Source organism: Miniopterus schreibersii (assembly GCF_964146895.1).
Source record: "Miniopterus schreibersii genome assembly, chromosome: 1".
Taxonomy (NCBI): domain Eukaryota; kingdom Metazoa; phylum Chordata; class Mammalia; order Chiroptera; family Miniopteridae; genus Miniopterus; species Miniopterus schreibersii.
Genome location: NC_138101.1, coordinates 30,870,419 through 30,894,542, shown reverse-complemented (window position 1 = coordinate 30,894,542; position 24,124 = coordinate 30,870,419). Strand labels below are relative to the sequence as shown.

The 24,124-nt window shown below is 43.3% G+C and overlaps 1 protein-coding gene and 1 pseudogene across 7 annotated transcripts in view; one reads left to right on the top strand and one right to left on the bottom strand.

Moving 5' to 3' along the window:
- Positions 1 to 5,749, top strand: part of HOPX (HOP homeobox) — a 30,461-nt gene extending 24,712 nt beyond the window's left edge. For 4 of the 6 annotated variants that reach the window (XM_081141434.1, XM_081141432.1, XM_081141433.1 and 1 more), the window contains exon 3: positions 2,631 to 5,709. In XM_081141434.1, coding sequence (XP_080997560.1) covers positions 2,631 to 2,708 — 78 coding nt within the window. In that variant the 3' untranslated portion in view covers positions 2,709 to 5,709. Of the gene's footprint in view, positions 1 to 2,630 lie in introns of all 6 variants that reach the window. The other 2 variants (XM_081141430.1, XM_081141431.1) reach the window with 2 other exon arrangements.
- Positions 4,995 to 5,377, bottom strand: LOC308559133 (small ribosomal subunit protein eS12 pseudogene; annotated as a pseudogene). The gene has a single exon. The product of its transcript is annotated as a small ribosomal subunit protein eS12 pseudogene (transcript).
- Positions 5,750 to 24,124: the final 18,375 nt, after the last annotated feature.

The following is a 24,124-nucleotide window of genomic DNA, read 5'->3' as shown; positions in this document are numbered from 1 at the left end:
TTGTGGCCTTGAAAACCCCCCACAGAGCTTCCTTATTAACAAAGCTGGAGCCAGGCTGCCCTTGCACCAGATTTCAGAGTAAACTAAACACACACTTGGGTTACAGAAGAAAATGGTGCCCACCTCTTTGGTTAGAGCTACCGAGGTTACAATGAGCTCCCTCTTCTCCTTAAGGTTAGTTATGGCACCTGGCGAGCAATCCCCAAAGAGAAGGCTTCCCCTAAAGGTGGGTAGTCTGCTGTCCCTGGCTTTAGAGTACTTTTCTCTGTTGCTACCCCACAGTACCAAGGTGCAAGGTGTATAAGACAACTGATTTTAACAGCCGTGTACGGCATTTCAGTGGGTAAATCTTGTACAGTTAGGGCAGGTTGCAGGTATGGTCCCATGCTGTGCAGCCAGCCTAGTTGCTGCAGAGCCCTGAAGTGTCCTGTGGCCTCACTTCCTTCTAACTCTGCAGGCTGGATCCTTAGAACACCCCTTCTCCTGTGGTTCTCACCCTTTCTTCTGATCTTGAGCTTATGCCAAACTGCCTTTTAGCTCCCCAGATCTCTGCAGAGATGACATCTTCCCCAGCATGGCCCTAGAGCCCAGCCTGTTTGTTCTGAGGTTAAATGGGCAGCTGGGCAGGTGTCCATCTCTGCTAAATCAGAACCCGCTAGATGTTTCTCACCACACTGCCTCCATCAGCACATCCCAGGCCTGGCATCCCATAGCTGTGCTCTTTCTGCTTCCTTTCTTTCTTTTTTAAAAATATATCTTTATTGATTTCAGAGAGAGGAAAGGAGAGGGAGAGAGAGAGAGAGAAACATCAATGATGAGAGAGTCATTGATCGGCTGCCTCCTGCACATCCCCGACTGGGGATCAGGCCCGCAACCCGGGCATGTGCCCTGACCGGGACTCAAACCCTGATCGCCCAGATCCTAAGTCAACACTCAACTTCTGAGCCACACCCGGCCGGGCTCTGCTTCCTTTCTATCCCTGCATCTGCTCACCCCTAGAATAGGTAAATTTTAGAAAACCCAGAAGGGACAATAGAGACCCCCTGAGCTTACCTCTTCATTTACAGTTGAGCTGACTGGTGCTCTATTTTTAGGGACCTCCTCAAGTTCTCAGAGCCAGTTGGTTGGGATATAGTTTCCTGTTGGCAGGGCCCAGGACCACAGAGCTCCTCGTGGTCACCTACCCAAGCAGCTTGCCTGTTTACACCAGTGGGACATGAAAATGTCAGCATTCTGAATGTGCACCATGATATACAGAGTAGAATAAATCCTGCCGCCCTGACTTCCCATAGAGTCCTCTAACTCACCCTCTCCCAGGTGGATCAATGATCACTGCTTCTATTTCTCACTAGTCCCTCCTCCAAGTTTTTGTTTTTTAAACCCTCACCCAAGGATATGTTTTAATGATTTAGAGAGAGAGGAAGGGAGACAGAGAAACATTGATGTGAGAGAGAAACATCCATTGGTGGCCTTCCATACACGCCCAGACCAGGGCTTGAACCTGAAACCTAGGTATGTGCCCAGACTGGGAATCGAACCCACAGCCTTTTGGTATAAGGGACAGTCGTCCAACTAACTGAGCTACCCATCTGGGGCTCCTTTTTTAAAATCCCAGTTTTCTCCTGGCCAACCTGGTTCATACCCTAGTCTTTTCCCCAGAGTGGGTCTCCTTACCTCCTCTTTGCATGGTGCCCCCTCCCCTCAGTAGCATAATGAAGGCAGCCACTGCCTTTCAAAATGTAAAAATGCTTTTGCCCTCATATGGTACCATGTGTAAAGCATCCCATTTGGGGGCTTCCTTAAATCCATGATTACTTTTGTGAGGTGTGAATATTTGGGTCACAAGGAGCTAGAAGATTCTGAGTAAAGTGTTAGGCCCACTTTATGTTCTCTCATTGCTCAGCGGCCCTGGAGCAGGAGAGAATGTGCTAGCAAGAGAATGAACTCCCAAGGAGCTCTCTGAGGCTGTACAGTGCTCACTTCGCCATTCGTTTCAGCAGATACTTACTAAGCACCACGGATGAGCAAAGCCCTTGGTGAGATCAGCACATGCTGATGAGCTGTAACAGCCGTAGGTATCTACCTGGGGTATTAGGGAGATGCTTCCTTTTTTTTTTCATCCATTCAGTAAACATTGGTTACTCTCTAACTGGTAAGCGCTTGTACTCGGGACTCAGGATGTAATGATAATAAGAGGATTGCAGCCTCTGCCTTCATAAATCTTACATTCTAGAAGGAAATGCAGATTAAAAAGTGAATACACCAGTAAACAATTACAGATATTAAAAGTTCTGTGAAGGTAACAAAGTCCCAAAATGGGTGGAGAACCTACTTTAGATAAAGTGGTCAGAGAAGGCTTCATTGAGAAGTTTCTATTTAAACTGATACCTGAGGATGAGAGGGAGACCATCAGATAACAAATAAAGATAGAAAATTCTAAACATAAGAAACAGCATATGCAAACGTCCTGAGGCAAAGAAGGTGTCACAGTGAGAAGAACCATCTCATGGACACCTTCCTTGCTCTCCTCCTTTCCATTTGGACCACAGAGACTACCTTTCAGAAAGGAATGGATGTTTAATTCTTTTCTCAGTATGTGACAGGTAATTTTGCACATTTCCCTCCTCCAGAAATGGTTTAAGCAGCGCCTAGCCCAGTGGCGGAAGTCAGAAGGCCTCCCCTCAGAATGCAGATCCGTTACGGACTAAGGAGATGGTGGGCGCTGGCAGCTTCCCTCCATGAAGACCGTCTGCTGTTCCTCTCCTCGGCTTAACCAAGCTATTTTGGTTTTTCAGTGTAATGTTGTATGTTCCACTGTTAGCTGTCCTGCTATTTAACACAATGTTGTATTTTTTTAATGTACATAACTAGAAAAGGAAATAACAATAGGAAGCTATGTGCAGCTTCTGTGTAAAGCAGTGGCTTGGCTGGGAAAGTGGTGTAACTTGCATTTCTCTTTGGGTCATGATGACAGATAGTGTGAAAACCATCTAAGTTTGCTTTTCACCATCACCTCCCAATAACAATTTACTTTCAACATCCATTTCAGACTAGGCAAGACCTCTGCTGAGAGAGAACGTGACCAAGAGGGAGAAACATTTCCTTCTGAATCTACTTCCCTACTTTGTTTTCCTGTGTTTCATTGAATTCATTGAGGTTGATTGAGAATGCAGAGGACTATCTGAGTCATTCAGGTGTCTTAAAGTAGTTCCTTGGATTAAAGCTGCATTAACTTAGAAAGAACCCAGTTTGCTAAAAGACAGAAACTCCACAAGTAACAAGACAGAAAAGCAAGTAACTAAGAAAAAACCCACTAAAGTCTTTAATTTACTTTATTTAAATGCATTTGTTAAATTTATTTTGCTAACCAAAATGAATTGCTTTTTGTCTCTAAAATGATATTCTAAATAAAACCTTAAATTTTTGTTGAAAATGCACTGAGTGAATCCTCTGAAGATTTTTTTTTATTGAATAATAAGCGTATCAAAGAAAAACAGAATAGCTCCAACATAGAAGCAGACTGACAAAAGAGCTGTCATTTTCCAAATTCTTGCTACTCAGAGCGTGGTCCAGGCCTGGCACCATCAGCGTTAGTTGCAGGCTTGTGAGAAATGCAGAATCTCAGACTCCAATCCAGATCTATCAGAACCTGCATCTTTCACAAGGTCCCCACGGGGTGCACATGCACATGAAAGTCTGAGCAGCACTGTTCTAAAGGATTCCGCAGTCCATTTGCATCCACTTGCTATCATAGCCCATTAAACGTCTTAACAGTCTATCAATTAAGGTTGTGTTTGCATGGAACAGTAACTTGATTACAATGGTTTAACCAAATAGGTTTTTTGTCTGTTTGTTTAAATGACTATTGTTTTTCCATAAGACACGAGCAGGTAGGTGGCTCCCTGCTTTGCTGTCTTCAGCATGTGGCTCTAGTGTTCGTGGATGCAAGATAGATGCTTGGACACTGAGTCTGCATTTCAAGGGGGGAAATAACAGGAAGAGAAAAAGAAAAAGGCAAATGCCAGATATGACTCTCGCCTTAAAAAAGGTTTCCTGGGAGCCCTGCCCCAACAACTTCTACCAACATATCATTGGCCAGAATTAGGTCACATGGCCACTCCTAGCGCAAGTGAGTGTGGTAAGGCAAGTATTTTAAATTGGGCATATTGCTGCCTGGAGCAAGGTCAGGGTTCTTTTGCTAGGAAAGTGGAGGGGGCGGGGAGGTTGGAAAAGCCACTACAAGTGTCTGCCAGCCCAGCCTGGATGACACTGGTGGACACTTCTATACTCTTACCTACACAGTCTTTTCAGTTCTTTAAAATAAAGAGTCCAAAATAGGAAATACTAATAGTTATCCAGAATGCAAATGTTTACAAGATCCCCTTAAACATCCTCGACATGCTTCCTCTTCCTCAAAACATTTCTTCTGTAAACAGTACTCAGTGAACCAGGATCTGGGGAGAACAGCCTCATCTGGCAGGCGCCCTCCCTTGCACCCTCACCAGTGACGGTCTTAGCAGCTGTCAGCCCCCAGGGCTGGATGCTGACATCACTTTCTGGAAAGAAAGAAGGGAGAAGGTGAGGATGAGCCAGGAACGTGTGCTCATACTAGGCGCTGCTGAACAGATAGGGAGGAAGAGCTGTGCTGCTAATATGTCTGTGGGCAAAGTGGACACAGAGATTAGTAGTTTGCCCATGTCAACCAATGAGAGAGATGCTAAACCAGGTCTAAGACCCAGGTCAAAAGTCTTTCTGGCATAGCAGGGAGAGAATTCAAGAACAATCCATCCAGGACTAGAAGAGCTGACCAACTGGGCAGAGAGTGTGCCTTTTGCTTGGTTCTGGGAAGAGCTGTTTATGACAAAGGATCACTTCCTGTGCTTGTCAGGCCAAAGAGTCACTGAGTCCTGGAATGGCACATGCTGGGAGGAAATGAGGATTCATGTCCATTCATTCATTCATTCATTTGAACAAGAGCCAAGTTTTTTATTCGCTCATTTCTTGCATTTGAAGTAGTTCTCAATGACATCCTTAGCCCGAGAGTCTTCACCATAGTCCTAACTACCACACAAGTGCAACTAACCACGTTAAGGGGTTTTCCCTCACTGTCAATTTTTGGGAAGCCCTACCCATCCCCCCAGTTTCTTGTTGTCATCAACATTAATGAGGTTGATTTGGGGCCTCCGCCAACCTGACATGCACAGGTTCGCCACAGGTGGAAGCAAGCTCACTCAGATGGTCTTGGCTTTTGTCTAAGGCTTTGGCAGCTCCTCGAATTCCACGTTAGGCCATCGTGGATGAGGCGAGTCTTCGGTACCTCTTGTAAAGCCGCATTAACACCCGTTACCCCTCCAGCTGCAATGCCTCCTTTGGCCATGGCTCGGCCGTGGGTTACAGGTGGGTGGCGGGTGGGTTACAGGTGGGTGGCGGGTGGGTTACAGGTGGAGCCGAATCTTGAATGACAGCTAGCTTTTTTGTGAGGCTGAGCAGCAGCAGGGAAAGAATTGGTGCCTTTAAAATGTGAATTTGTGCCCGGCCGGGCGTGGCTCAGCGGTTGAGCATCAACCTAGGATCCAGGCGATCGGGGTTCGATTCCCGGTCAGGGCACATGCCCGGGTTGTGGGCTCGATCAATGACTCTCTCATCATTGATGTTTCTATCTCTCTCCCTCTCCTTTCCTCTCTCTGAAATCAATAAAGACATATTTTTAAAAAATAAATAAATAAAATGTGAATTTGTTACCAACACTAACCTTCTTGAGTTTACTTTTTCAACTGTAGTACAAGGATAGCAATACTCTACTTTTAAAAAGGCACTTTGTAAAGAGTAATAATAATTACCATTGCTACAAAGTACTAACGAGGACAGGGCGCGGTTCACGTTGACTCCTGAGATAAGTCTTAAGGAGAAAGAACTCAGAGCTCTTTTAGTTTTGTTATCAGGAGTCTCTTGGAAACCCAGGGTCACACACCAAAGTGATAGTACCACCCAAGGCTGAGAAAAACGGCACAATCTCTCTTTCTTCGCCTTGTGTCGTCCCAGTTTCACCATTGCAGACACTGTTGCTTACCCTGATATTTATCGCCAGCCCCTTTCTCTATCACCACCTTTCTCTGCTCAAGGTCGTAGAGGCTGAGAAGCTGGAGTGCTGCCTCCTCTGTCCTCACATGGAAGCTGTGGAGGCCATGGGACATGATCTGGCCAAAGACCTGTAGGTTGAAGACGTGGGGGGAAGGGCTTTGCCCTTCTTGGTAAGAAGTACAGACAGCAGGCTCTGTCCTTTCCTCCCTTCTTGCCTTGTACCAGTGTCATTTGCTAATTGTAGAACTAGAGATAAGCAAAAAATGAGACATACAATAAAAGCAACAAAAACTGCACAGGATCCCACTGGCCAGAAGTAAATTTAATATTAACCTTAATTTTTAAAAATATATCTTTATTGATTTCAGAGAGAGGAAGGGAGAGAGAGAGAAACATCAATGATGAGAGTCACTGATGGGCTGCCTCCTGCACGCCCCCGACTGGGGATCGAGCCCGCAACCCGGGCAAGTGCCCTGACTGGGAATCAAACCTCGATCTCCTGGATCCTAGGTCGATGCTCAATTGCTGAGCCCCGCCTGGCCAGGCCTTAACCTTAATATTATCATGTTATGCTGAGTAGAGGCATGGTTGATTTTTTTAATCAGAGGGTCCCATGACCCCCTCCTTGTGTTTGATTAATTTGCTAGAACAGCTCACAGAACTTAGGAAAACAGTTTACTTATTACAAAGGATATAAACTCAGGAACAGCCAGTTGGAAGATATGGAGAGAGAGGTGTGGAGCTTCCCCACCCTCTCTGGGCACCCTCACTTCAGCACTTCCACGTGTTCACCAACCCAGAAGTTCTCTGAATCCTGTATGTTAGGGATTTTTATGGAGGCTTCATTATGTAGGCAAGATTGATTAAGTCATTGGCCATACAGGATTAAACTCAATTTCCAGCCCCTGGCTCCCCTACCTGGAGGTCCAGGGTGAAGGGGTGGGGTTGAACCTTCCAATGCTCTAATCCAGCGATTTTCAACTGGTGTGCCAGGGCACACTGGTGTACTGCCTAAATTTTTAAAACTTGCAATATCTGACTATTTCGTCAGGGGCACTGACCTCTTTTCCCTTAGTTTGTCAAATTAGAAAATGACAACAGTGCTCATCTGTTTTGCTCAGTGATGAGAGTGTCAGCTTGTGGACCAAAGGGTCCTGGGTTCGAATCCCAGTCAAGGGATTGACGGTTTGATCCCTGGCCCTGGTTGGGGCAAGTGCAGGAGGCCGATATGTCTCTCTCACATCAATGTTTCTCTCTCCCCCTTCTCTCTCCCTTCCATTCTCTCTAAAAAAAAAATTTTTTTTTAAATCAATGGAAAAAAATTCTCGACTGAGGATTTAAAAAAAAAAAAAAGACAACAGCTAACACAATAGCCATCTGGTATAATGAATCAAAACTATACCTATTTTTTGGTCAGATTAGCAAAAAATATACTTTTTGGTATACTACAGAATTTTAGTAATTAGTTTATATGCCATGAGATGAAAACTGTTGAAAATTGCTGCTCTAATCATAGGGTTGATTCCTCTGGCAACAAGCCTCATCCTGTCTGGGGCTTTCCAAAAATCACCACATTAACATAAACTCGGGTGAGGTTGAAAGGATTTGTTATGAACAAGACAGTCCTTTCACCTTCATCATTCTGGAGCTATTTCAGAAGCTGGAGCTATTTGAGGGCAAAATACCAAATATGAAAACAAATGTACTCCAGTGTTCTTATTACTTAGAACATTACAAGGGTTTCAGGAGCCGTGTAGCAGGAGCAGAACAGAGACCAAGCATATGGATTTCTTACTCTAAATCACAATATCACAGGATGGAAAGATTCTCCTAAAAAGAAAATCTGTTCTTTGGTTTATAATAACACCTTGGTGATGTGTTGGAGGTTTTGTTTGTTTGGTTTTTGGATTTGGGGGTGGGGGGTTTGGCTGTGAAGCAGGTCTAATAGGAGAAAAAAAAATAATTCAGTGGCTGTGCACAAAAGAGTAGCAGGAATTTAGGATTGTGTCCCATGGAAACTCAGGTAGGAGGGTATTTGGGATCCGAGGGATGGAAGAGAATGATCTGGAAAGATCTGGAAAGGCCATGGGTCAATATGTCAGCTGCCTCAGAAGGCTGTTGGAGGTGGCTCAGGGAGTGTACAATGTCAACTATTCTATTTTAAATGAATAAAATGGGTTAGGGTTAGTTCCCTATTATTCTCTTGCAAGGAGGGTTGTGGGGATGGAGTCCTGGGGTTGCAGGCAGCCATCTACCCAGCCACATAGAGAAGGCCGCTCTGTACTGTGAGAGCATGAAGCCAGGCAGGGATGGGAGTTGGAGAGAAAGGCTAACTGAGACCCTGGTTCCCACTCTTTCCTTGGGCTACCCCAGCCTTCCTGGCTCTGTGAAGGAATGAATTCCCTTCTTAGTGTGTATCTGTCACGTGCAGCAAGAGTCCTGACTAATGGCAGAGTGAAGAAAGGAAGAGAAGAGTTCATCGAAGGAGGAATGGCAGTCACTAGAGTCATTAAGAATCCAGGAGAAGCAGGAATTCAGAGTAAAAGAATAGCCAGGGGTATATAGGCCAACAAGCCTTGAAAACTGGGCAGAGAACCAGACTTTTCTCAGCTGAAGGAGACTGAGAAAAATTATTTTGCATATCAAAGGAAAAGATAACAAGTAGATAAGCTTATAAACATCAAGTACATACTTTTTTGAACTATGTGCAAATGTATGGTACATAGGAGTTTGTCACCTTCTTGGGGACATCTTGCTTGCCATCTCCATTTAGGAATCTTGTTCCACATAATTCCACTGTCCACTAAACAGTCATTAAAAAGCCTCATGCCAACTGTTTCAAATGCACCCCTGCCCAAACTCAATGCCAAAGTAACTAGCAGTAACAATAGTAACAAGTAAAATCTTTTGGAACTTCGCATTCCTTCACCATAATGGAAGTACTAAGAGGTAGTAAAGTGAACATGTCAGGCAAGGATCTGGGACATCAGCCACTGCTTATGTTGGCAAGGCAGGGGAATAGATTTTTGGTTTTATGAAGCCTGGTGCTATGATGCTGTGGCCTGCAGTAAGAACAGTTATAGGCAGGGAGAAGTCAAGGTTTCTAGAGACGCTCTCTGCACCTTCACCATCAGTTGTGCTCATGTTTCAATACTGCCGCACTGGGGTGTGCTCCTATAAACATGAGTTTCTATGCAGCGCCTTATAAGAGTTTACCGCTTGTGCTTAGAAAAACAAAAGAAACATTGGATCTGAATCGCAATCTAACTACTAAATACAGTGACAAACTGACTCATGGTTCATATGACTCATCCTTCGAGTTCCAGATTAGCAATGCGGAAGGATTTTCTTTCTCTTTCCTCCAGATGGATGCTCCCTCTCCCCTGCTCTTTTTTCAAAAAGCTGTTTGTTTTGGGTTTTTGTGGGGTTTTTTTGGTGTTTCTTTTTTTATGGGAACTTGACATTGGGAGTAAAGAGGGCACATTTCTGGGGATAGTGATCTAAGGATAAGAATCCTCAGGGGCATCGGAGCTATAATCCAGAAGCATAGACTTTTCAGGACACAGGATATGTATTCACATATGAGAAGGAAAGTGCCCCTGTACGTTTAAGGAGCCGGAGGAGAGAGCTGAGGCAGAGACCTGTTTGTTCCTTGGCCCATCTCTCCTTCCTGTAGTTTTATCTAAGGAAATGGCTGCCTAGCTAAAGACTAATTTTTTCACCTCTCACATAGGTAGGTTTTTTAGCCAGCCTCCAATAATCTCTGCCCCGGTAGTCACACCTTTCCATAGTCCCTTCTCACATGGTACTAGGGTTGGTCTGTGTGACCAGTAAAAAGGCAGAAATGGGGTGTGCCACTTCTGAGATTAAGTTCCAAAAGACAGTGTAGTGCACCCCCCTTTCTCTCTCTCAAATTAGCTCCTCTGGGGGAGATCAGCTGCCATGCGGAATGGCCCTATGGGGAGGCCCATGTGGCAAGGAACTGAGACCTGACAACAACCAGCAAGGACAAAGGTCTGCCAACAACCATGGGAGTGAACTCGGAAGAGCATCCTCCAGCAAGTACCTCTCCTCCCACCCCAGCCTTCAGATAAGTGGAGCCCAAGGCCACAACCACCCAGCTAAACTGTTCTTCTGGGTCATGCCCCTAAAAAGAGTAAGTGTGCTCTCTTGTCTCTTTTCCCACATCTCGTGGATTAGAATGTGACTATGGAAATGAGCTGCCTTAGATCATGTAGATGACAGCAACACCTTAGGGTTTGGTGTTCAAAGAAACAAAAAGAGGCTGGGTCTCTGTATTAGTCAGGAAATACCAGGTTTAGCTGCACTAACAACCAACCTCAAATATACAATGCACCATACATAGGATGTATTATGGAACTGTATACTTGAAACCTGTATAATTTTATTAACCAATGTCACCCCAATAAATTTAATTAAAAATAAAAAAGGGGGAAAGAGCAATGTTTTATTTCCCACTCCCACAAATCTGCTGCAGCTTTGGGAAATTTCTCAGGATGGCTGTCCTTCATATCATGAGTGTTTCCACAAAGTTCAGTGAAAGGGAAAATGGGAGCATCCGTGCATTAGCCGCTAAATGCTTCTGTGACACACCTCACACTCACATTTCACTGGCTGAAAAAAGTTGCATGGCCACATCTAACCCCAAGGGGCAGAGAAGAGCAATCTTCCCTTATTTCCAGAGGAAGGAGACTGGAAGGAAATACTTTTTCAGTAGAACTAATTTACAGCAGAGCACTCAGCACCATCAAGTCATCGCACCAACCCTGGACTTCTATCCAGGAAGGTACCCAATAGAGAAATAATCTTCTATCTTGGTTAAATCATAGTGTTTGGGGATCTCTTATTATAATGCCTACTCTGTATCCTAAGCAATAAAGGCATGTAGGTTAAAGAATGGGTCTAGATCCCACCTACCTACTAACTTGTTCTAAAGTTATTGACAAGGAGAATAAAGGCACACAAATGGATATTCCCATTTGTCCTTCCATAGCCACTCTCCATCCTTTCCTGCCCTCCTCTGTGGCCAGGGAAGGTGACATTTACAGATTGTCTCGACTAGACTCCTTTGCCCTCTGACTTCTGGTTGGGTTTAGCCGATTATAGTCACTAGCAGGAGATCAGAAGAGTAGAATAAGGTCAGGGTACATTTTCCCTGTCGATGTCCATCCAGAGTCCCAGTTTAACAGTGATATGCTCTTCTAGCAAAGGCACAGCTTCTGTTAGGACCTCTCCATAGCTATAGGTCTCTGCAGCTTCCCGTAACCTCTCTCTCCTTGACCCATTCTAAGACTAGAAGTAGCAACTGCGATTAGCCCCAATGTTTCCCTATATTTTGTTGGTTTCCCTGAATACTCCCCACATCTTTGTAGAGCCCTTCCATTAAACATTCTTCAATGACCTCTGCCATCTATTTCCTGTCATACCTTCACCAATACACTATTTCTCCCTCAAGTTATAGCTATGACATGATAAATGGGCAGATATGAAAGTCCCAAAAGGATGAGGGTGACCTTTTAGATCAACAATGTAATGATCAGAGCAAACAGGCATTAGCACCCAAATCTCATGGTGCATGGGAAAGAAACCCCCCTTATTGGCATCATCAAGATGGTAAGAAGCCAAGTAGCATCTTACGTATTTGTGACTTTATGTCAAATCATTCCAGCAAAAGCTAGTTGACATAATTATCCAAGAATTAAAGCTTATCCCCAGATATCTCCATTATTTATTTCAAATATCACTGGCTTACCCACTTAATTCCTTAGCTGGAGTTCCACTGAATTCAGCCAGGGAGCTCTGAATTAGAGCATGGGGTTTGCTAGGTTTCTGCTTGAACAAGATTCAAGGAGCCTCCATAAATTTCACAGGCCACAAAGTATAGAGCTCAACTCATTCCATGGTGAAAGAAGGAAAAATCAAGAGAGAGAGAATGAGGGTAGGGACAACATGGAACTGCCTATGAAGTTCACAGAAAGAAAGATGACTTTTCATCAGAAAGATACTCTTCTACATTAAAAACAACCCCTCAAAACCCTCATTGGGGAGTGCCCCTCAAGGGGCATACAGATAGGGGAAAATGTGGCTTCACTTCCAAACATGTCATCTTCCAATGGAGGATCTGCAGCAGCCAACAGAGAAACCAATAAGATCATGGAAGATGATTTTTATCCACAGGGATATCTAGGATAGAAATTGTCTATAATCAAACAACACAGCTGAGAAGAAAATGAAAAATATCAGATTCTTCATCCATTTATTAAAATATTCAACAAACAATGCCAACAAAATCACTTGTATTTGTTTGGATGCTTTTAGCCACAAATGACTGAATATCCAACTGAACGTGACTTTTTATTTTCTCATATAACAAAGGTAGGTGATTCCAGATTTGGCTAATTCAGCCACCTAACTAGGCTAGAGCTCCAGGGTATCCTCTCTGAGATTCTCTTCTCTGTCTCCTCATGGTCACAAAATGACTGCTCCAGTCCAGGCATCACATGCCACATAACATCATCTAAATGCAGGAAGGAAAAGCCCTGGTTTCTCTTCAGGCAATTCTCATTTTATTTTCTCAGGGAGGAAAAACCTTTTCCCAGAATCCCCCACCAGTCTTCCCCTTATCCCTCATTGTCTGGAATTGGGCCACATGCCTACTCCATGCCTAGAATTGGCAAAGATAGTCAGCACTTAGGACAGATCAACACATAGCAGGAGCTCATTAAATATCTGTTGAATGAAAAAAGGTGAATTGGATTACCATGGTTACCTTACACTAATTACAGTCCGTTTCCTAGAATCCATTTTCCTAGAACACATGGTCAATTGATGGCTCAAGAAAATTGGCATTTTCTTATCAAGGAAGAAGAAATGGCTATTGGGCAGTCACCAATAGTGATGCCACATTACGCTGTTTCTTCTAAAGCAGAGGGCAAGAGCAACCAAGGAGAGGGCTTATTATTTCTAATGGTAACTCTGGAAAAAAATGTTTTGGCATTTATACAAATTGTTCACGCAAGGGGGTATCTGATTAGTGGACAAGGTACTATATTCTAAAGTGCAATGAACCGTTTTACTCTGCCCCAGCCTGCGCATCAGTTCCTTCCAGATACTCTCTGACCAAACCCCGTCCTGATTAGGTGTCCTCCCTGTGTGCCATCCAGCACCCTTGACCTCCCTATAGCACCCCACCTGCCACACCAGGTTATTCTTCACCCCTGGGGAGAGGCTGTTGTGCCTGACCAGGCCCTGCTTCCTCTCTCCTCTGTGCTCAGCTCCATTTCCCGCCCCCCGCAGTGAGGTGCGGCCGTCTGACCGAGTCCGCTCAGCGCAACGTGGGCCAGCGATGGGGGCCACTTCGGGGCTTGGCCACACAGACTAGCCTCGCAACCTCCTAGCTTTCTCTTTCCAACCTCCCGGCTGAATGGAAGCCTCTGTGGGCAGGGAAAAATGTGGAAGGAGCCTGGGACCCAGAATGGCTACTTGGAGCAGAATACCTGTTCTCTTACCAGCCCCGATCGAACTGAGATGAAATGCGTGAAGAGTACATTTTTTATTGTGCTAAGCCACTGAGAATTAGGGGTGTGTGTGTGTTACAGCAGTTATCCCACCCCGACTAACACCCTTCCCATTAGAATAAAAGCCTCCTGAGCCCGGCTGGCGTGGCTCAGCGGTTGAGCATAGACCTAGGATCCAGGCGATCGGGGTTCGATTCCCGGTCAGGGCACAGGCCTGAGTTGGGGGCTCCATCCCCAGTAGGGGGTGTGCAGGAGGCAGCCGATCAGTGACTCTCTCATCATTGATGTTTCTCTCTCTCTTTCTCCCTCCCTCTCCCTTCCTCTCTCTGAAATCAATAAAGATATATTTATAAAAAAAACCCAAAACTCTTGAAAATAAAAAAAGCCTCTTCTATTGTATTCACCATGGTATCCCTTGCCTTAGCATAGTGTCACATAATAGGCACTTAACACATTTTTAATGAAATGACTGTAATTTTCCCAACTTGTACATTCTATGTTCAAAATAGCTTTAACTTTGTAATGCTACATTGGTAATTTTTTATATCTTTTCATAGATCAAAACTGAAATGAAGGAGCAAGTCCCATTAAAAGGTGGCTGGGGTTAGCTGTGGTGATAGTCCTGCTGGGCAACAAGAAAGCGAGGAAAAAGCTGCCTCTGGCTTTTGAACCCGCATTACTGGAAGAGGAACCCCAGGGGACACAGTGAATGGTGGAAACTCTCTCCCAATTTTTATGTGTTTAAAGGGACACTCAACAAAACGTGTAAAGGTCAGTGTCAACAAGGTGCTACGACGGAAAGTCAGGTGAGATGGGGATACACTTGCTATTATCCCCAGTCCACATAATGTGCCAGCATTGCCAGACCTTCAAACAGGGTTTCTTGGTGGCTTTTGAAACACCGATGACATCACCTGGGGTATCTCTTTAGAAATGCAAATTCTGTGTTTCTAACCAGTTCTCTCCTGCTCCGTAAAGTATGAGAAACACTGCTACCTGCTGCCCTGCTTTTTAAAGTATATTATTGTTTTTCAATAAATTAACTGGAAACAATTTTAGCATCTCCCATTTCATCAAATCCCTCTCCCTTTTAACTAGTTAATGTCCATGCTAGGAAACAACCCAAAAATAGCTGCAGGGTTTCCTTCCGGCTGGCACCAGCTGGGGTGGGGCGGTTACAGGTGGGCTCTCTGGCCTCGGATTTGATGGCTTTTCCTCGATCCCTCAGCTGCAAAGCTTTGCTGGTTCCCTATCTTACCAATCCTTGCAAATTTCATGTTGCCAGGAGCGTGGCCCAGGTTGAGGGAGTTGCTGGCTTCCTTTTTATCTCAAAAATGACCACTGGAATTCTCATTGTTGATATAAGTGTAAAATAATTAGACCACTTCAGAAAAACTGTTTGGCAGTATCTACTGAAGTTAAACATACACCTAATTTATTATGCAACAAGTTTACTCATAGATATATCCCCATGAAAAATGAATGTGTATCTATGTCCACAAAAAGGCCTATGCCCCAGTGTTCAAAGCAGCTTTATTTATAGTAGCCCCAAATTTGAAACAACCCAAATGTCCATTAACAGGAGAATGGATAAGCCTTATCACACATTTATATCATGAAATAACTACAGAGAAATAACTAAAGAGCAAACCATTGATACGTATAACAGTATGGATAGATCTCAAAAACATTATGTCATACACAAATGAATCCTTGCTGTATGATTCCATTCACATGGAGTTCTAGAACATGCAAAACTAATCTACAGTAATATTAATAATAACAGGGCTGCTTCTAAGTGAGGGGAGGGGCACTGACCTGGAAAGGGCATGAGTGAATTTTGGGGGAAGATGGAAATGTTCTAAGTATTGATTTGGCTGGTGGTTTTACAGGTATATACATGTAAAAATTCATTGAGCTATATACTTAAGACCTGTGCTTTCTACTTTATTCAATTCTAGAAAGATGGCTGGTTTCCACTGCTCTCAAGGGGCAGGTCCATATGTCTCTGCATGTCACCTCCCCTACCCTTTCTCGCTGGGTTTCCTCCACCCCACAGGCCTCTGCAATAGTTTTGTGTTCTTACTCACCAGAAGTTTCCTGAAGCTGTCAGTCTCTGCTTAGTCTCCCTTCTAGAGTTTTCTCTCTTTGCTATTGCTGTGAGTGGGGCCAGAGCCAATCCTGCGTATTTATTCCCATCACCTACCACCAGGGTGGGTGCCCAGCGAGAACCTCGCAGGCTTGGCCCTTCTGTGGCCTAAAGGAGCTGTTACCAATCCTTTCTGGTGTTTCTTTTAAATCTTCTAATTTCTATTTCTTCATCCATTTCTATCTTTTCACAAATTGTCTCCAGCTTCTGGGGATGAATGAAAAAAAATTAATACTTTGGCTGGTGGATTTAATTAAGACCATGTGGTTTGGGACACAAGCCCAGACAGGTTTGCCAACTATAGTGAATGTGCTGCCGAGGCCACTGGTGATTTACTGGCAATGGAAGTAAAGAGGCTAAGACTAGGAAGGCCAAGATTAAAAACAGTAAAATAAACCCAAATGGGACAGTTAGATGATAAATACAAGAGAGAGAGTGTGGAGGCCCAATATAAAAGTCCTCAAATGGCTAGCTTCTTGTATCATAATTTTTGGCTCAGAACATCACAAACTATAAAGTCCAGGTTTTTCAGGGCAAAAGCACCAACCCATTTGGACATAATCCAACTTTTATTCCAAAGAGGGACAAATGATCCTTGGCCCACAGTTGAATTACAAAAACCTAATCCAAAATGAGAAAAAAAACTGGAAAGCATAAAATATGCCCTCTTCAAAGTACTGAACATTCCGAATCACCCACAGAAAGGAACACAGTGGTGACTGCAGAGAAATTAAGGAGCTGTCTTGCTTGACTTGGAAGAGGAGTCTGTGCTTGAGGGCATGCAGTTTTCTTCACTGGTTTACTATTGATGAAGAGAAAATAGGGCGTGAGAATGATGGCTTCTTGGTGTACACAACTTGCTAAGCAGCCCTGAGGCTCTGGGCCTGTGGGTCGCCTTGGCTGCACTTTAGAGTTACGAGTGGAGCTTTAAAAACCACTGAAGCCCGGATCCCTCTCTGATTTCATTGGTCTGGGGTGTGGCCTGGGTATCAGAATTTTAAAAAAGTTTTCACATGATTTTAATATGCAGCCAAGTTCTAGAACCTAAACCCGATAGAGTACTTAGTAGACTACCAAGCATTCAATAAATATTTGTTACTGTAAGGTATAGTAAGCTAGAAAAAATTTTTTTATTGGGGTATAATTTACATATAAAATTCACCATTTTAAAGGGTACAATTCAGTAGTTTTTAGTATATTCAGAGTTGTATAACCAGCACCACTATATAATTCCAGAACATTTCCATCACCCCCATAAAGAGTCTCCATATCTATTAGCAGTCAGTCCCTATTTCTCCTTCCTCCAAGCCACTGATAAACATTAACCTATTTCATGTCCTTATGGATTTACCTATTCTGGACATTTCATATAAATGAAGTCATACTATATGTGGCCTTCTGTGTCAAGCTTTTTTCACTTAGCATAATGTTTTTAAGGTCCATCCATGTTGTAGTATGTAACAGTACTTCATTTTTTATAGCTGAATAATATTCCATTGTATGGAAATATCACATCTTCTGTTTTTCCCTTCATGAATTGATAGACATTTGCATTATTTCCATTTTTTGGCTATTATGAATAATGCAGCTAGGAACATTCACATACAAGTTTTTTTGTAAGTGTATAGTTTCATTTTTCTTGGGTATATACCTAGGAATGGCATTAAGAGTCCAATTTTTCCATATTCTTGCCAACACTTGTTATTTTTATTTTTAAAAAATACGGTGTGGCCCTGGCCAGTGTGGCTCAGTTGGATGGGCATCGTCCAGTGCACCAAAAGGTTGTTGGCTTGATCCCTGGCAGGGGGTGTGCAGGAGGCAGCTGATCAATGTTTCTCTCTCCCTATCCCTTCCCCTCTCTCTAAAAATCAATAAACTATTATATGTATACACACACACACACACAGTGTGTATGAAGTGGTACTCATTGTGGTTTTCATTTGCATTTTCCTAAAGATTAATGGTATTGAGGATCTTTTCATTTCACTTTCATCTATACTTTCCTTAGAGAAATTATATTTAAATCCTTTGCCTATTTTTAAATTAGGTTATTTCTCTTTTTATTACTGAGTTTTAAGAGCCCTTTATGTATTCTGGATACTAGACCTTATCACATATATGGTTTGTAACTTTTTTCTCCTATCTTATGAGTTGTCTTTTCACTTTCCTGATAGTATCCCTTGATACATTAACATCTTAATTTGATGAAGTCCAATTGAAGTATTTTTCTTTGATTGCATATTTGGTGTCATATCTGGGTCATACTAATTTTCATAACAAAATTACAAAAATACAATGGTCACTTGTGCCTAGTTAGCTATGGTAGGCAGCATCTCAGATGGCCCTCGTGATCCCTCCCACACGACATTCATGCTCTCGTGGAACCCCCTCTCCTTGGTTGTGGGCTAGACCCTGTGGCAAAAGGGATGGGAGGTCAATTCCGAGATTAGGTTGCAAAAGCCTATGCCTTCTGTCTGGCTCTTTCGCTCACTCTCTTACTCACTGAGGGAGGCTGCTTCCGTGCTGTGAGCCGCCCTATGGAAAGGCCCACATGCCAAAGGGCTGAGGGAAGCCTCTGGCCAACAGCCAGCAAGGAGCTGGAGCACCGCCTCGCTGCACCCAGATTCCAGACCCGCGGAAAATGAAGCCACTGGGTGTTAGGGTAGTTTGTTACAAAGCAATAGATAACTCATAGAATAACTTTGCGAAGGCAAAATGAGGAAATGTAATAAGCTAAACTAAAGCCTTGGCAGCAAAATACTCTTGCCCTAAAGGTAAAATGACTAGAATTCAGCCGGTTAACCAAATGGTATTTACTGAGCCATTGCAGCAGAAGTTGTTTTATATACTAAAGGAATTTCCAATCAAATACATATCTAATATATTGAATATAATGTTAATATATTTAATATATAGTATATAAATAAGTATATTTCTATTACATATAATATAGAAGTATACTTCTATATTATATGCATATAATATATTTAATATAATATATAATATCAAATACATATACTATATATTTAACATAACATATACATTAATATATATAAATATATATAATATATAATATCTAAATATACTTATTTATATATAGTAGAAATAAAATAGAAATATTATAAACCACATAATTAATTTTAAATGAAAAACACCTGTGTCTCTGAAGCCCTGGCTCAGAGCATCTGCACCAGTTTCTCTCTTCCCTTCTTCCCCTTACCCATAGCTCTTTGCACTGCCTTCAAACTGGTGTGAGGTTACAAAATACAAGTAATTATAGTACCAGTCTAAACAGGACAAGGTTAGGAAAATGACAGTTATCCATATAATATGCAATATATACAAAGGGGACCATATGACTTGTTCCCAGGACTGTCTTGATTTCAAATCTTCTTTCTCATGGTCCTAATGTGTCCTGTTCGGGGTTCAGGAAGCAGGGTTGCCACATATATACCACAAGATCAAGCAGTACCCATTCGGAATCTTCTGCAGGTTTAGATAATTTAATACCATTTCAATTAGGTTTTCCATTTGCACCAGCACTTGAAAGTTGTGGGGGTTAATAGGTGAAAACCTTACAAATAGTTTAGTATTCTGCAATTCATAAACAAGTCATAAACCATCTCCAAAGCCAAGCAAGTTCCAAAACAATAGCAGCAACCTAAGAGGTCCTGTTGGATTTAGCTGAGTCTAAACAAAGATAATAAAGCGCTTGCCTGACACTGTCTGGGGGAAAAGCCACGGCAGGGTCAAGTCTAACACAAATCCCAGGCAGAGGGGTGTTTTGCTCTGAGGAGTCAGCAGCTGGCCGGAGGGAAGGGAGAGCCTTTGGTATTCCTGTGCTGGCCAGCGCTGTCATTCCTTTCATCTTCTCTCAGAAGGAATCCACTGTGTTGTCCAGTCTTGGTACAAAATACTTATTCCATAAAAGCACATGAGTGTCTGGAATGACAATAAGAAGGGGCCGTTCCCGTCACTTTTTATTCCTTTGCACTATGCGCTCCCTAATGCTTGGGGGGGGGGGGGGGGGAGCAACAAGAAAAGCAAAGACAAAGAATTAGAATCTTCTGAATCAATTAATACAATTAATTTACCACTTTTAAAGCCTGAGAGTTATTTGGGGATATTAAAAAGCTTGGTAATATAGACCCAAATTCCATAAATGTGGACTAAATGCAATTTCATTTCAATATAATAAATATTGACTGGGTGGCTCCAAGGTGGTAGACAGAGGGCTGGGCACTGGGCTTGGACCCACTCTCACTAGATTGCTCAGCATCCCGACTCAGCGTTTCAGCTGAGCTCTGAGGGCCATGTGCTGCCCCTTTATACAGTACGACTGCTCCCCAAGTTTGCATGCATCTTCGGAATTGAACTCAGATGAACTCAGGTTAAGGTAGATGGGGTTTGAATAAGGGTATTTGCCTTTCTTGCTTTTAAAAGGTGCAAAGACAGAAGAGTATCTGCTCTCCCTGTTGTGAGATGTCCCAGCGGGGCCTCCTTAGGAGGTTTTCACCCTATTTGGGGATCAGGGCACACCCTAGAGCCACTTAAGTGGGAATTAAAGAAGGAAAGGTGATCACTCTAACCACCCTTTCTCCATTCCCAGTGGGCAATAGAAGGCTGAGCACTAAAATAGCTTGTCTTGGTCCACCTGTGAGGTATGGACCTTTCTTTTGAGAAGAAATGCTAGAGAAATAGAAAGGTTTAGAATAAAAGAGTTAAAGGCCTTGACAAGGTTTAGGGATGAGGGGGTGGGGTGGGGTGCAGGTCTGTGGAGAACACCTTCAGCCCTGGGTGGTTGAAACAGGAGGAAGACTGGGCAGCTGGTACAGAGCTTCTCTCTTCATCAGCATGGCGCCTCCTAGTGGTGAGCTGCTGACCTGGCGCCATGGGACTCCAGCCCACACTGCAGGAACCCTGGGGAGCTAAAGAGAGCAGCTGCAGGCTCCTTACCTTATTGGGTGGAGAATGCAGAAAGCTATCACAGACAACTCTCAAAAGAGAAAGTGGACAGGCTCACATCATCCCCTTTCCAGAAAAGCAGGGCCTACCTATCCTGGACAAAATTATAAACTTTTGGATTGGTTTCTGAGACCCTTCATATTCCATTTCTGATTCCAATCTCCCATGGGAGACTATGGCCTTTTCCTTTCCCAGTTTCCACCCTCTTTAATCAAAACTCACCTGTCCTGTGTCTCATTCCTTCAGGGTTTGCCCTCTGCTGAGTAACTACAGAGGAACTCTAAGAGCATCGCCAAATAGCACGTTTACATTTTAAGATAAGCCTTCTGTGTGTCTGCTTAAAGGAGTGTTGGATGTCAGAATTTTGGATAAGCACAGTGGCATGTGGGGGTAGGAGACTCAATATATTAAGATTTGTACCCCTTCCCTTCCCCCCACCATAATAAATATGATGATTTATATTCACCACCCTCTTTAATGATTTGGACCAAAACCTTTCCATTTGACAAAAAAAAACTAAAATTCCATCCATTCTGGTGAACTGTGTTCAAAGATATCCAATGTCCCTTAGGTAACCAAAAATGAAATAGTTGGCAATGACTGGGAAAAGAAATCTTATGATTTCGCAACAGGGATGTGACCATCATGACCCTGCAGGGTACCTCCAAAGCTTTCCTCAAAGCTGGCAAAGGCTTAAGGGGAAACAACCAGAAATTGTCAGGGGACACACTTCTTTCTCTACAGGTATTAGGCAGCTTAAAATATACTAGGGAAGATCAGACCTACATAGAAATTAAATACATGGCCAAATAATATTTTGATATGTGAATTTCTGCCTTTTTCTCTCTGTAGGGCCCTTTTTACTCTATCTCAGCAGGCTGTGGCCTCATTGCTTGAGGGAGGGATGTTGCAACGGAGAAAACAGATATAAAGTAATTTTGCTCTTTGTTCCAAAAGCATAAGCTCTTAGGGAAATCTAGGGGTGGGCCATTTAGTGTCCTTCCAGGACTGGCAAGAGTTTTCCATGGATGGGAGTAAAAGAAGGGAGCAATGAGAGGTCATGGATTCCAGGAGCAGAAAAGATCTGTGACTAGATTTGCAACATGATCGCTACTAAGGACAGAAAATCCCAGAGAGAAAATGGCCGTGTCTAAGTAGATAAGATCAGAGGCAGCCCTGCCAAAGACTCCTGGGTTCCAGTCACAGCAGAAAAGCAGCGGAAAGCTGGAGGACCTGCAGGGACATATGGCGAGAAATAACAGGTCTTAGCAGTAACCTCTTCCCTGCCCACCCTCAAGCCCCACCACTCAACATCTTGGCACTTGGGAGGCTCCTGGAAGCCCAGAAAGGTGTGAGGTTGTTTTTCCACTGGCTCAAGGTCAGAAAGCAGGCTGAGTTATAGAGAATAAAGGCATGCTTTTCATAGACCTGAGTTTGTGCCTGTGCCCAAGCTTCATGGCAGAAAAGGTGGTGAGTGGCATAAGGGAGAATGTAAGTGGCTCCAGGGCTGGAGGAGATTGGGGTGTGGTTGGGGAGGGTGAGTTGTTTTGGAATGCTCCTGGATTACCAAATTTCCACCACAGGGGGAGTTAAAGACCTGGTCCTCTGTCTGAGCAAAAGCTGTGTGTTCAAAGAAGTTCAAGGGGTGATTTCTGGTTAACAAGATACTGACAATAAAGCACTTTGTTAAACACCTTCATATATGTTTGTTGATGTGATGAATGCTGTAGTGAGAATTGCTAAGATACAGTGTTTACTTACTAAATAAACTGAGGGAAAGTTGGAACTTTTCCTATAAAGGGTGAAATTTATTCCTCAAGTAGATTGATTTAATGTTCATGATAGTCAACCAAATAAGAAAGCTTATTTTGGCAAGGGGTGCAAGACATTTTATTGCTCTCCCCCGCTTCTTAATCCTATGCCCTTGCAAAATAAACAATGCACCTTCATGCAAAATAAACAAGGAGCTGAGAGCATGTTTTAGCCTGATTTGTGTTGGATGATTCAAGTTTTCCCCAAGAATATATTATGCAGCAGTCTCCTCTGCCACCAATATACTTTTTTTCCTTTAATTAATAGACTCTATTATTTCTTTTTCTTTTTTTTTTTTTTTAGCAGTTTTAGGTTTTCATAAAAATTGACTGAAAAGTAAAGAGAGTTCCCATATGTGGTAGGCAGTTAGACAGACATGAGTAGAGCAAGGACTATGGGCCAGGTACAGAAGGTCACCAGGTACCTAGCAAAGGACAAACGTAGGTGGGACCTTGCCCCCAAGGTGACCTTTCCCTTAGCTTATCGCTGGTCATGAGGTTTGGACACCCTGACCTTTCTTCCCTGGAGATAACATCTAGGCCTCAGTTGTATTTCAGCTCCAGACCCAGAAAAGTGGTAAAACCAGACAAGTGACCCCATGGCTGACTTCAGAACCAGCTGCATTGGATAATAACCCCCTGCCCTGGTGCTGACCAATCAATCAATGGAGACCTAGACTCTGAAAGGGCACATCTGGAAAGCTGCTGAATATTCTATTAAGATCTTCCCCTGGGGCCTCCCCTAAAACTCCACCCTTAAAACCCCTAGGAGGGAGGACCCAGTGCTCTCTCCCTCCTGGGAGCACACCCACATCTTCCCCTCTCCTTCCCCCTCCCCCGCCCATTACTTATCATTAGCTTCCTCACCTCCAAGCTCCAGGGGCCCTTCCTTTACTCTATAACTTGTTTCCTAAGACCATTCCTTCTACAGATTACTTCTTCCACCTCTGTAATTTTATAAATAAATGTTCTCTTACAGTTTGAATCTTGGCTCTGAATTCTTTCCTAGTCAGAGCTCAAGTACTAAGGTTGCCGAACCCAGGTCCGGCCTGACCCCACAGGTCTAACACCTGGTGCCCTTCCTGCCACCTACAACACATACACCTTCTTACCCCCCACCCTCACCCATTCCCTTTATTATTAATATCATGCATTAGTGTGGTGCATATGTTTAATTGATGAGCCAATACTGATGCATTATTATCGACCAAAGTCCATAGTTTACATTAGGGTTCATTCTTTGTGTTGTGAAGCCCAAAGGCTTAGACAATGTATAATGACACATATCCACCATTACAGTGTCCTGCAGAACAGTTTCACTGCCCTAAAAAGCCCCTGTGCTCCACCAATTCATCCCTCGCTTCTTTCTCATTCCAAACCTGGCAACCACTCCAATTTACTTTTATTCATCACACAAACAACTCTGGAGAAAATGAGGGATCCAATGAATATAAGCACAATTTACATCAGTTTAAATTAAGTCCCCATCTTTATCAGTAGACGAGTTTATGTTTTTTCCATAGCTGTAATAACTGCGTACTATTTTGAATTCTAATTGTTTTCAATCAACACTATTTCAT